This window comes from Dendrobates tinctorius, unplaced genomic scaffold, assembly GCF_039654945.1.
Source record: "Dendrobates tinctorius isolate UK_male_01 unplaced genomic scaffold, ASM3965494v1 ptg000014l, whole genome shotgun sequence".
NCBI classification, from domain to species: domain Eukaryota; kingdom Metazoa; phylum Chordata; class Amphibia; order Anura; family Dendrobatidae; genus Dendrobates; species Dendrobates tinctorius.
In genome coordinates this window covers 27,829,316-27,842,500 of record NW_027361682.1, presented here as the reverse complement: position 1 = coordinate 27,842,500, position 13,185 = coordinate 27,829,316, and the positions used below count along the sequence as shown (strand labels likewise).

Below are 13,185 nucleotides of genomic sequence, written 5' to 3'. Positions count from 1 at the left end.
GGTTTGGTCAACAGTCTAATATGTACAGTGACCTGGGACAGAGGATTGTCGGGGAGTTAAGGATATGGCTTGTCTGACTTCAGACTGATGATCCCTTGGTTTCTTTGAGATAATCTGCCATAACAGATGTACGTCAGTGGAGGGAAAACTCACGAGCACTTGGCCAAGAGTATGGGAGTAACGGCCAAAATAGGTGCCGTTGCATGATTGGGCAAACCATGTAAAGTTTATGGAGGGCTTTATACTCATGGGGCTCGTTGGACTCTCTATTCTAAAAGCCAAGGATCACCAACTTTGGCGCTCCCATCTGTTTTGGAACCACAACTCCAGGGACTTGACAGGCACAATAGCTGGAATATCAAACGTTCCTGATCCCTTGTACGGGGTGATAATACCAAGAAATAGAAGAACAAATAATGATCCTGATGAGGGGAAAAAAACCTACAGCGACAATGTAAAGAGCACAGAAAGCAGAATCACTTGGTCCATTTTCAGGTGTCATTCCCATGAGGGTCCTGAAAATTGGAATACAATGCCTTGCGGAAGTATTCGGCCCTTTGGAACTTTTCAACCTTTTCCCACATATCATGCTTCAAACATAAAGATACCAAATGTAAATTTTTGGTGAAGAATCAACAACAAGTGGGACAATTGTGAAGTTGAATGACATTTATTGGTTATTTTTAAATTTTTGTGGAAATTCAAAAACTGAAAAGTGGGGCGTGCAATATTATTCGGCCCCTTTTAACTTAATACTTTGTTGCTCCACCTTTTGCTGCGATTACAGCTGCAAGTCACTTGGGGTATGTCTCTATCATTTTTGTACATCGAGAGACTGAAATTCTTGCCCATTCTTCCTTGGCAAACAGCTCGAGCTCAGTGAGGTTTGATGGAGATTGTTTGTTAACAGCAGTTTTCAGCTCTTTCCACAGATTCTCGATTGGATTCAGGTCTGGACTTTGACTTGGCCATTCTAACACCTGGATACGTTTATTTGTGAACCATTCCATTGTAGATTTTGCTTTATGTTTGGGATCTTGTCTTGTTGGAAGACAAATCTCCGTCCCAGTCTCGGGTCTTTTGCAGACTCCAACAGGTTTTCTTCAAGAATGGTCCTGTATTTGCCTCCATCCATCTTCCCATCAATTTTAACCATCTTCCCTATCCTGCTGAAGAAAAGCAAGCCCAAACCATGATGCTGCCACCACCATGTTTAACAGTGGGGATGGCGTGTTCAGGGTGCTTAGCTATGTTGTCTTTACACCAAACATATCGTTTGGCATTGTTGCCAAAAAGTTCGATTTTGGTTTCATCTGACCAGAACACCTTCTTCCACATGCTTGGGATGTCTCCCAGGTGGCTTGTTGAAAACTTTAAACAACACTTTTTATGGATATCTTTGAGAAATGGCTTTCTTCTTGCTACTCTTCCATAAAGGCCAGATTTGTGCAGTGTACGACTGATTGTTGTCCTATGGACACACTGTCCCACCTCAGCTGTAGATCTCTGCAGTTCATCCAGAGTGATCATGGGCCTCTTGGCTGCATCTCTGATCAGTCTTCTCCATGTTTGAGATGAAAGTTTAGAGGGACGGCCGGGTCTTGGTAGATATGCAGTGGTATGCTACTCCTTCCATTTCAATATGATCGCTTGCACAGTGCTCCTTGGGATGTTTAAAGTTTTGGAGATCATTTTGTATCCAAATCCTGCTTTAAACTTCTCCACAACAGTATCACAGACCTGCCTGTTGCAGGTGCATTTATACAGAGACTTGATTACACACAGGTGGATTATATTTATCATTAGTCATTTAGGACAAACATTGGATCATTCAGAGATCCACAATGAACTTCTGGAGTGAGTTTGCGGCACTGAAAGTAAAGGGGCTGAATAATATTGCACGCCCCACTTTTCAGTTTTTGAATTTCCACAAAAATTTAAAATAACCAATAAATTTCGTTCAACTTCACAATTGTGTCCCACTTGTTGATTCTTCACCAAAAATTTACATTTGGTATCTGTATGTTTGAAGCATGATATGTGGGAAAAGGTTGAAAAGTTCCAGGGGGTTGAATACTTTCGCAAGGCACTGTATCTGCAGTGGCACCTGAACTTTTTTGGCTTTGTGCGAGGTACTAGGTGAATTATCATCAGTACAATCACAGAAGTGGACGACAAGTGTAGCGCTATAGCACTGTCACTGTCCTCACAGCTCCAATTGTTCCCGCCGTCTTTGTTTTCTGCACGGTTACTTCTGCCTCTCTCATCTCATTTTCGGGACATATATGCTTTGACGTCTGTCACCATTAATTCTCCAAACTGTCCGTTAACGAGACGTTATAGATGGGAAGCTTTCCCTGTAGTAGAGCCTGACCTAGTAAATAGATATAATACGGTTTTGAAAATAGGTAAATTATGGAGTGGGCTAAAATGTGTAGGAGATGCGAGCGCTGTTTTTGATTACTTACTGAAATAGACCTTGTAGATAAAATTTGCTAAAAGTTATTAGGGGTCTGGGTTGTTTCCTACTTATGTCTGGGAAGGTGGAGAGTTTTTTTTTTTTTTTGTTTTTTTTTAATCTGCCATTCTACAATTTCTAATATGTTAAATCTCCTTGTAGCGTGACCCTGATAGTCCAAGGGGAGATATACAATTTTCACAGTATTTGGTTGTTCTCCATGAGTGAAGATAACTGTCCATTGATATTCATTAGGGCTCTTTACGAACCAAGGATTGGACATGTTGGAATGCAACATGCCTGATCCTTCTTTCCACTAATTGGGGGAGGAAATTGAGACACCTCCAAATCCAATAGTGGGTTTCAGCGGACGTTGCTACAACATCTAAAGGCAACATCGTCTCCCAACTTACCGTGAGTAATGTAGTCCAAAGCATTGGGAGTCACTGCTGCCAGACAACTCTGGGGGGTAGCTTATCTGTATGAATATAAAGGATTATGCGTTTTAAATCTTATAGCCAGATCCTTCTTTCCTGAACTTCTGCCATTATCCGATTGAGATTTACAAAGAAAGAGAATTTTTGGATTTAAACGTGCGCTGCTAGACAAACGACTCCTTGCAGATTGTATACTTATATACTTTTAATTCCCAACGCGTTTCTGTATAAAACCGGGAAGTACTTTGGCTGTCTGTACATATCATCCCCTGAGGAAGAAGTGTTAACTTCGAAACGCGTTGGGAATTAAAAGTATATAAGTATACAATCTGCAAGGAGTAGTTTGTCTAGCAGCGCACGTTTAAATCCAAAAATTCTTTCTTTGTAAATCTGATGATTTATGGTCACTGAGTGGCCATTTGGATGTGCAGCAGCTTGACCTCTATTCCTTTGTGCCTGAAACTCTCCTGTTATTGGTGAGTATAATAGCTTGATTTATATCCATTTTTACTTGGATAAGACCCTATTGCGCTCTTTCTCTTTTAGTTTTAACTACTCATTATCCGATTGAGACATTCCAACAGATCCTAAATTTTTGTCCGCACTCAATAGAATTGTTGGGTTTGTCTGGCATTAATCTAATTTGTAAGGCCACCTTTAGATATCAGCAGCTATCTTTCCTGCACATTAGCCCTCTAACACCTGAATGGGGAAAGGGGAGTAAGCCCCTTCCAGACACCTCTGATGGCAGACAAAACGACAGGGTATATTGAAACCCAATAACCTATTCCTTCATTCCTCAACATCAGCTATTCAGTGGGAGAGTTGAGACATGCCCATGCACACTAGATGGTTGGTCCATCCTGCCAAAATACTCAACATCTATTAGGAGAGAGTTGGGACATCATCATCACACAATAGATGAATGGCTTGACATGCCCATAAGATACCAGCAGCCATTTTTTTTCTCAAAATGAACCCATTAACACTTCTGGCTCCCCTATATATACATATATATATATATATATATATATATATATATTTATTTATTTATTTATTTATTTATTTATTTATTTATTTATTTATTTAATTTTATTTTATTTTATTTTATTTTATATTTTTTTTTTTTTTTTTTTTTTTTTTTTTTTTACAATTTCTTAAATGCTTTTTTCCCCCAGCTATAACTTGCTGACATATGTACTAAAATAAATTCTCAGCCAGGTTTAGCACATATGGAAAAGTAATCTACAAAAGTTTTAATGCAAAGATAATGATTATTCATATCCTTGTAGCTCTTAATGAATATTTATATCTTGGGAGGTTGCATCAGAATCTTATGTTTTATTTCCTCTTCTGTCTCCTCAGGAACTAATGGATGCCTGTGATTCACAGTAGACGTGTCACTACATCTTCAGTTTATCGTTTTCCTGGGAACTTCCCATAAAGTTCGTGGAGGACACTCCTTATACTCGCAACTGTTTGTATCACATAATTGTAGATATCAACTACTCAGAAACTTGTGAGTGGATTGTGTACATAATCAAGATGCCAATTCTTAAGCAGCTGGTTGCCAACCCAAATTCATCCAAGAGACGCTCACGGGCAGACCTTACTGCAGAAATGATAAGTGCACCTCTTGGGGATTTCCGTCATACCATGCACATAGGACGGTCCGGAGATGCTTTCGGAGACACGTCATTTCTGAGCAAAGGAGATGAGCCGCCAGAACCAGAAGAATCGACCTCCAAACCAGGCCTACTTTCCCGAACCTTCCGAAGCAGCAAACGCTCTCTTTCGGTAACTAGAGGCGATCGAAGAGACATGCTAGGGTCTTTGAGGGACTCAGCCCTTTTTGTTAAGAATGCTGTCTCATTGCCACAACTAACGGAAAAAGATTCAGAGAAGGGCTCATCGAGCAAAAAGATGCCCAAGAGCCTCTCATCCAGTCCTGTTAAGAAGTTGCCTGAGGAGCCACAACACTTAAATGGGGCCTCTGCACGAAGTCCATTGCCTAGCCCAACTCCTCTGTCAGACATTAGCTTAGCAGAGAGAGAATTTGGAGAGTTAACAGACCTGCCAGACGCAGCCCAAAAAAGTAGCTATGGCTTGAAACATGCCGAATCTATCATGTCATTTCATATTGACCTGGGTCCTTCCATGTTAGGAGATATACTAAGTGTAATGGACAAAAGTCAGTGGGAGCAGGATCTTGACTGCAGCCTTGATGAACTGGATGGAAATAGGACACCCTATAACCAAAGTTCTATACCAACTAGGCAGACGGCATCATCTTCTTCCACCATTCCTCCCATTCAAGCCCACGATCATGGAAGCCTTTCTACCTCTAGCAGAAACCACAAGAGTCAGCCCACCAAAGAATCTCATGCAACTTCCAGAACATCTTCAGGCCTTCCAGATGAGAAACAGAGGCGAGGAAGGGACTTTTCTTTCATGGATGAAGAAGATGAGGATGAAATAAGGGTGTAAGAAGGACATACAGATTACTCAATCTGAGACGTAAACCATGCACAGAGCAGACCTGCTCGCCCCGTTTTGATTTCAGCTGGGTACCACAGGGCTATTCTGGCAATAACCCTTTCACCATTGTGCTCTATGTAGCTATCCATGGAATCAGGAATGGAGTTTGTATGCTATATAAGGCAATTTATAGCAACAGGCACTCCAATAACAATTGCAGACCAAGATTATCCATGATCCAAGTAACCAAGGGTAAGCCGCCATGGATCTGACGATGGAGTTGTCGCTCTCAAACAAGGAACCATTATGACAAATGTTGCAAGTCATATTTTGATGGACACAGAGGAAATGTACAATACCAGAAGTATCACTACAAAGCCCTCAAATTGGCCATGTTGTTCATAATTTAAACATACTTGTCAGCCCAACCTTACTGATTTTGTACCTCTGCTTCGTAGCCTTTAGTAGGAACCCTAAAACCTGCGTGATAAGCGATTTCTGGTCCCATTACTGAGGCAAAAATAAAATTTGAGGTCTTGGACGTGTCGTGCCTGTAAAATAAACTCTTGGAAATATTTTCCAAATGAACTAATTTCCAGTCATTAAACTGACCCAGACCAATGGTTGGTGATTAATGGTGCCTGACAATCAGATGACAATGGTTTCCAGCAGTACAAATATGATATTACTCAAAATGAGTAGGCGGCACCAACCTAAATGCTAGAACTTTAATGATACGATCGCTGACTGTAGGATTCAGTCGAAGAATTTTTTTTTGTCAATGATTAACCGTTACTTTGCCAGTGAAATGTAAAGTTTAGAACATCTCCTTTATCAGCAGAGTATTTTTTTTTTTTTCCTGTGGGAATTCTTACTAATCTTTAGAGGAGCTCTTATATCCCTAAAAACTTCTTGTGTATGAGAAGGTATTTTTTTTTTTTTTTTGTATTATTATTTATGGTGCTTGGAGTAAAATAAAACAACACTATGCATTCTCCGGTGCACTTTATCACAGAATTGATGACACATTAATATAGTCTTCCATATATATCAATTACATTATATAAGTGCATCCTGCACATAAAGTGAACCTGTCAGCTGTTATCTGTAGTCTGGATGACTTGCATTCTTTCCCTGTATCCAGCACATTACATGGGTAGCACAGTGGCTCAGTGGTTAGCACTGTTGCTTTGGTCTTGGGTTCAAATCCCACCAAGGACAACATCTGCAAGGACTTTGTATGTTCTCCCTATGCTTACACGGGTTTCCTCCGGGTTCTCCGGTTTCCACCTACAGTCCCAAGACGTACTGATAGGGAATTTAGATTGTGAGCCCCAGTGGGGACAGTGATGACGATGATGTTAGGAGTAAGATAGTGCTATATATGCACATGCGACAGAAACAGAAAATAAGAGAAGAAAGATGGGACCTCCTGACTATTAAAATGAATAACTCCACCCAGATGACTAGTTCCGATAATTATGATACAGCTTGCACCAGGGCTGACAGACAGAAGAGGGTACCTGTCCAAGAACAATATATGGGCCCTTTGCAGTCTAATAGCTCATCCTAATGTACAATTCCACCTTTTTTGGAGGTGGAAATGGGCCCCCTTACCTCTTGGTCCACTGTGTGGCTGCACAGATTGCATCTGGCCCATAATTAAACTTCCTTCTTTACGAACCAGCATAACTATTAGGCCGGGATCACACACAGCGAGATACGGCCGAGTCTCGCAGGTTAAAACCAAGCTCTGGCGCCGGCACTCCGGAGCGGAGGGTGCAGCCGCACAGCAATACATGGAGCTGCACGCTGCGCTCCGGAGTTCCGGTGCCAGAGCTTGGTTTTAACCTGTGAGACTCGGCCGTATCTCGCTGTAGTGTGACTCCGGCCTTACCATGCTTGTACAGCTACTAAAGTGCTTTATAAAATGGTGGTAGTGGTTTACAGTGCAAAATCCAGTTGGCAGGTTCCCTTTAACCATCTTGTGACATGATAAAAAAGGTAATATCTGCTTGGTATTGGGAATCTGGACACCCACCAATCATTTTAAGACTCCTAATCAGCTATGTAGGACCCCACTGAACAAATCTCAGGTTTATGAACCATAGTGCACGAGTTACCCAGGGTCAAGAATTTGCTACCAATAGATTTAGCTATGTTTGCCTTTAAGGAGAGCGCTGCACAAATCTAATTGCAGGGTGTTCAAGTATCTGCTGTTCAGAACGTGTCTCTTAAGATGGGAGCTAATTCAATGTTGGTGTAATTATCATGTTTGGTTCATATCTGGTAAGTGCTAGTCTAAACAAGACCTATTTAGTTGTAAATGCCCACGATAACTTAAGGTAAAAAGTTGATTTTGCATTGCATGGCAAATTCTGCAACACTCCTTTCACTCACTCTCCTGGTCAATCCGACATTGGGCATGGAAAGTGTCGCTGCTTGTTAGGCTGTGTGCACATGCTGCGGATTGTCCTGCAGATTTGTCAAAAACTGCAGGTAAATTGACCTGCGGTTTGACACCTGCCATGGAGCAGGTGCCAAACCGCAGCGGAATCCGCACAAAGAATTGACATGCTGCAGTTTTGAAACCGCAGCAAATCTGCGCGGAAAATTCTGCACAGTGGTTTTCATTTTCCATTGATTTTAATGGTACTGTACGCCGCAGCACCAAAACCGCTGCGGATCTGCAGCAGAATCTGCAACGTGTGCACACACCCTTATGATGGTCCACCTTTCCTATTCTTTTTATTAAGACCCATGCATGATACTCCTAAGGGGTTCATTTGGTTTTGGACGTAACATCTCATACCTAATGTCCAATCAGGCAGGAGATCATCATTAGGTCCATTTTTGGATAATCATGTTCAATAATAAAGAATCCTAGCAACATACAATTACCATAATCAATGAAAATATTAACCCCTGCACCCCCAAGGGTGGTTTGCACGTTCATGACCGGGCCAATTTTTACAATTCTGACCACTGTACCTTTATGAGGTCATAACTCTGGAACGCTTCCATGGATCCCGGTGATTCTGACATTGTTTTCTTGTGACATATTGTACTTCATGTTAGTGGTAAAATTTCATTCATATAACTTGAGTTTATTTGTAAAAAAATGGAAATTTGGCAAAAATTTTGAAAATTTCGCAATTTTCCAACTTTGAATTTTTATGCCCTTAAATCAGAGATACGGCACACAAAAAACTTGATAACTAACATTTCCCACATGTTTACTTAACATCAGCACAATTTTGGAACCAAAATTTTTTTTTGTTAGGAAGTTATAAGGGTTAAAAGTTGACCAGCGATTTCTCATTTTTACAACACCATTTTATTTTTAGGACCACATCACATTTGAAGCCACTTTGAGGGGTCTATATGATAGAAAATACCCAAAAGTGACACCATTCTAAAAACTGCACCCCTTAAGGTGCTCAAAACCACATTCAAGAAGTTTATTAACCCATTAGGTGCGTCACAGGAATTTTTTTGAATATTTAAAAAAAAAATGAACATCTAACTTTTTTTCACAAAAAAAATACTTCAGGTTCATTTTTTTTTATTTTACCAAGGGTAACAGGAGAAAATGGACTGCAAAAGTTATTGTGCAATTTGTCCTGAGTACGCTGATGCCTGATTTGTGGGGGGGAACGACTGTTTCGGTGCATGGCAGAGCTCAGAATGGAAGGAGCGCCGTTTGACTTTTTCAATGCAAAATTGTCTGGAATTCAGATCGGACGCCATGTCACGTTTGGAGAGTCCCTGATGTACCTAAACAGTGGAAACCCCCTACAAGTGACCCCATTTTGGAAACTAGACCCCCCAAGGAACTTATCTAGATATGTGGTGAGAACTTTGAACCCACAAGGGCTTTACAGAAGTTTATAACGTACAGCGGTACAATTAAAAAATCATATTTTTTTCCACAAAAATGATCTTTTCACCCCAATTTTTATTTTCCCAAGGGTAACAGCACCCTAAAAGTTATTGTGCAATTTGTCCTGAGTACGCTGATACCCCACATGTGGGGGTAAACCACTATTTGGGCGCATGGCAGAGCTCGGAAGGGAAGCAGCGCCATTTGATGTTTTTGGCTGGAATTGAGATCGGACACCATGTCGCGATTGGAAAACCCCTGATGTACATAAACAGTGGAAACCCCCCACAAATGACACCATTTTGTAAACTAGACCCCCCAAGGAACTTATCTAGATGTGTGGTGAGCACTTTGAACCCCCCCAGTGCTTCACAGAAGTTTATAACGCCCGGGCGTGAAAATAAAAAATTCGTATTTTTTCAACAAACATGATCTTTTAGTCACCATTTTTTTTTATTTTCCCAAGGGTAACAGGAGAAATTGAACACCAAAAGTTGTTGTCCAATTTGTCCTGAGTAAGCTGACACCCCATATGTGGGAGAAAACTACTGTATGGACACACGTCAGGGCTCGGAAGGGAAGTAGTGACGTTTTGGAATGCAGACATTGATGGAATGGTCTGCGGGTGTCATGTTGCCTTTGGAGAGCCCCTAATGTACCTAAACAGTGGAAACCCCCCACAAATGACCCCATTTTGAAAACTAGACCCCCTAAGGAACTTATCTAGATGTGAGATGAGCACTTTGAACCCCCAAGGGCTTCACAGAAGTTTATAATGCCAGGGCATGAAAATAAAAAAAATCGTATTTTTTCCACAAACATGATCAATTAGTCCCAATTTTTTTATTTTCCCAAGGGTAACAGGAGAAATTGAACCCCAAAAGTTGTTGTCCAATTTGTCCTGAGTACGCTGACACCCCATATGTGGGAGAAAACTACTGTATGGACACACGTCAGGGCTCGGAAGGGAAGTAGTGACGTTTTGGAATGCAGACTTTGATGGAATAGTCTGCGGGTGTCATGTGCGTTTGGAGAGCCCCTGATGTACCTAAACTATTGAAACTCCCCACAAGTGACCCCATTTTGGACACTAGACCCCCCCACGGAACTTATCTAGATGTGTGGTGAGCACTTTGAACCCCCAAGTGCTTCACTGAAGTTTATAACGCTCGGACGTGAAAATAAAAAAATCATTTTTTTCCACAAAAATGATATTTTTGCCCCCAATTTTTTATTTTCCTAAGGGTAACAGGAGAAATTGGACCCCAAAAAATGTTTTGCAATTTGTCCTGAGTAGGCTGATACCCTACATGTGGGGGTAAAACACTGTTTGGGCGCATGGCAGAGCTTGGAAGGGAAGGAGCACCATATGACTTTTTCAACTCAGAATTGTCTGGAATTGAAATCAGACGCCATGTTGCATTTGGAGAGCCCCTGATGTGCCCAAACAGTGGAAACCCCCAATTCTAACTCCAACCCGAACCCCAACACACCCCTAACCCTAATCTCAGCCCTAACCCTAGCCCTAACCCTAATGGAAAAATGGAAATAAATACATTTTTTTTAATTTTATTATTTTTCCCTAACTAAGGGGGTGATAACGGGGGTTTGATTTACTATTTATGGCGGTTTTTATATTTGGCAGCTGTCGCACGCTAAAAGACGCTTTTTATTGTAAAAATAGTTTTTGCATCACCACATATTGAGAGCTATAATTTTTCCGTATTTTGACCCACCGAGTCATGTGAGGTCTTATTTTTTGCAGGACGAGTTGACGTTTTTATTGGTACCATTTTCGTGCACGTGACATTTTTTGATTGCTTTTTATTCCGATTTTTGGGACGCAGAATGAACAAAAACCAGCGTTTCATGAATTTCTTTTGGGGGAGTGCGTTTACACCGTTCTGCGTGCGGTAAAATTGATAAAGCGGTTTTATTCTTCGGGTCAGTACGGTTACAGCGATACCTCATTTAGGTCGTTTTTTTATGTTTTGTCGGTTTTATGCAATGAAAACTATTTTATATAAAAAATAATTATTTTTGCATCGCTTTATTCTGCGAGCTATAACTTTTTTATTTTTTCGCTGATGATGCTGTGTGGTGGCTCGTTTTTTTTCGGGACAAGATGACGTTTTCAGCGGTACCATGGATATTTATATGCGTCTTTTTGATCGCGCGTTATTACACTTTTTGTTTGGCGGTATGATAATAAATCATTATTTTTTGCTTCGTTTTTTATTTTTATTTTTTAAGGGGTTCGCTAAAGGGGTTAACTAATGGGACAGTTTTATAGGGCGGGTCGATACGGACGCGGCGATACCTAATATGTGTACTCTTATTGTTTTGGGTTTTTTTTATTTTCAAAAAATGAATTTATTGGGGAATATTTTTTTTTTTTTTTTTTTACTAATTTATTTGGCGATTTTTTTTTTTTTTTTAAATTATTTTTACTTTTTTTTTATTTTTTTTTTTACTTTATTACATAGTCCCAGGTGGGACATCACTGTCCTGTGACAGATCGCTGATCTGTCACATCACAGATCACTGTGACAGATCAGCAATCTGTCACAGGCAGTGCCGAAGGCTTCCTCATGCCTGCGCTTTGCAGGCACTGAGGAAGCCAGCTTCCTGCAGGCCCCCGAAGGCCCCCGTCGCCATCTTGGATCCGGGGGCCTGTAGGGAAAGAGCCCCCCGCAGCAGCGCTGCACATTGCGCTGCCGTGGGGGGCTCAGGGAAGCACGGAGGGAGCCCCCTCCCTGCCGATGCTTCCCTTTATCTCCCGGTACACCGCGATCGTGTTTGATCGCGGTGTGCAAGGGGTTAACGTGTCGGGGGCGGTCCGTGACCGCCCCTGACACATTGTGCCGGGTGTCAGCTGTGATAATCAGCTGACACCCGGCCGCGATCAGCGGCGCTCACCACGTGGGCGCCGCTGATCGCGGTAGACGTACTATCCCGTCCATGGGCATAGGGGCCCGGGTCCCATGGATGGGATAGTACGTCGGATGTCAGGAAGGGGTTAAACCGATCTATTGTCAACAGGAAGTCATTGGAAATGTACTAATTAATGCATTCTGCAAAGATATATTGAAAGAGGAAAGAAACCCCCGAGATAAGCCTTGTTCCCTTCTGCTTGTAAATTAATTTCCTGATATGTTTTATCACAGAGTTGCCTCATTTCCTGGAAACAACTGATACTGACACTAAGGGAACAGATAGACATAAAGAAAAAGTAGCGGAAGCAAGTCACATCAAGTGTCTTTTGCCCAGTCCCTGGGTTCGGGTCAGCGCCAACTTAGTCTTAAGGGAAGAATTTTGGTAATCAGACACTAGTTGCTAGGTACTTGGTGACCTAGTATAATGTAATCCATAATCTGATGGTTCTCATGCAATCCCCAAAAATAATCATTCAATCGTGTGAAGTGTGCCAAAGTCACTGGCAAAGTACTGACGGGTAGATATGTATCACTGTGGTCGCTAGCTTTAGTCATATGAATCTAGGAAAACATTCCAGCACACTAAGTATTAAGATGGGTTAATCTGCTTTGTTTAGGGCCAAGGTTGAGTGAACAGCTGTAGAGTGGGAGGGAGGCTGTTCACCATATCTCCACCCCAAATGATAAATACATAGCCTTCTGGCTCAGTGTTGGGTGTGTCTGGAGAAGTGAGCTCCAGAACTGTGTGTGCATAAGGAAAGCTGAATTTTTATTTTTTTTTATTCCTAAGCTGGCATATCCCCACAGCAACACCGGATTGTGCCATATGTTATGTTTTTGTTTTCTCGTTAGGCCAGAAAGGCCGTGTTTTGTTTTGCTTACGATGCACTGGTTTATGCAGTACATTTAATAAACCAGCGGAAGATTTTAAGAGACAACGTTCCTGCGTCTACCCCTGTGTTCAGCCAAGTGAGCGGATCTACCCCAGAAGGT

The 13,185-nt window shown here is 41.5% G+C and overlaps 1 protein-coding gene across 1 annotated transcript in view; it reads left to right on the top strand.

Annotated features, from left to right (window-relative positions):
- CDC42EP4 (CDC42 effector protein 4) overlaps nucleotides 1–6,374 on the top strand; it is a 42,372-nt gene extending 35,998 nt beyond the window's left edge. Inside the window, exon 2 of the mRNA XM_073560290.1 lies at nucleotides 4,261–6,374. Coding sequence (XP_073416391.1) covers nucleotides 4,441–5,382 — 942 coding nt within the window. The 5' untranslated portion in view covers nucleotides 4,261–4,440 and the 3' untranslated portion in view covers nucleotides 5,383–6,374. The remainder of the gene's footprint in view (nucleotides 1–4,260) is intronic.
- The last annotated feature ends 6,811 nt before the right edge of the window (nucleotides 6,375–13,185 follow it).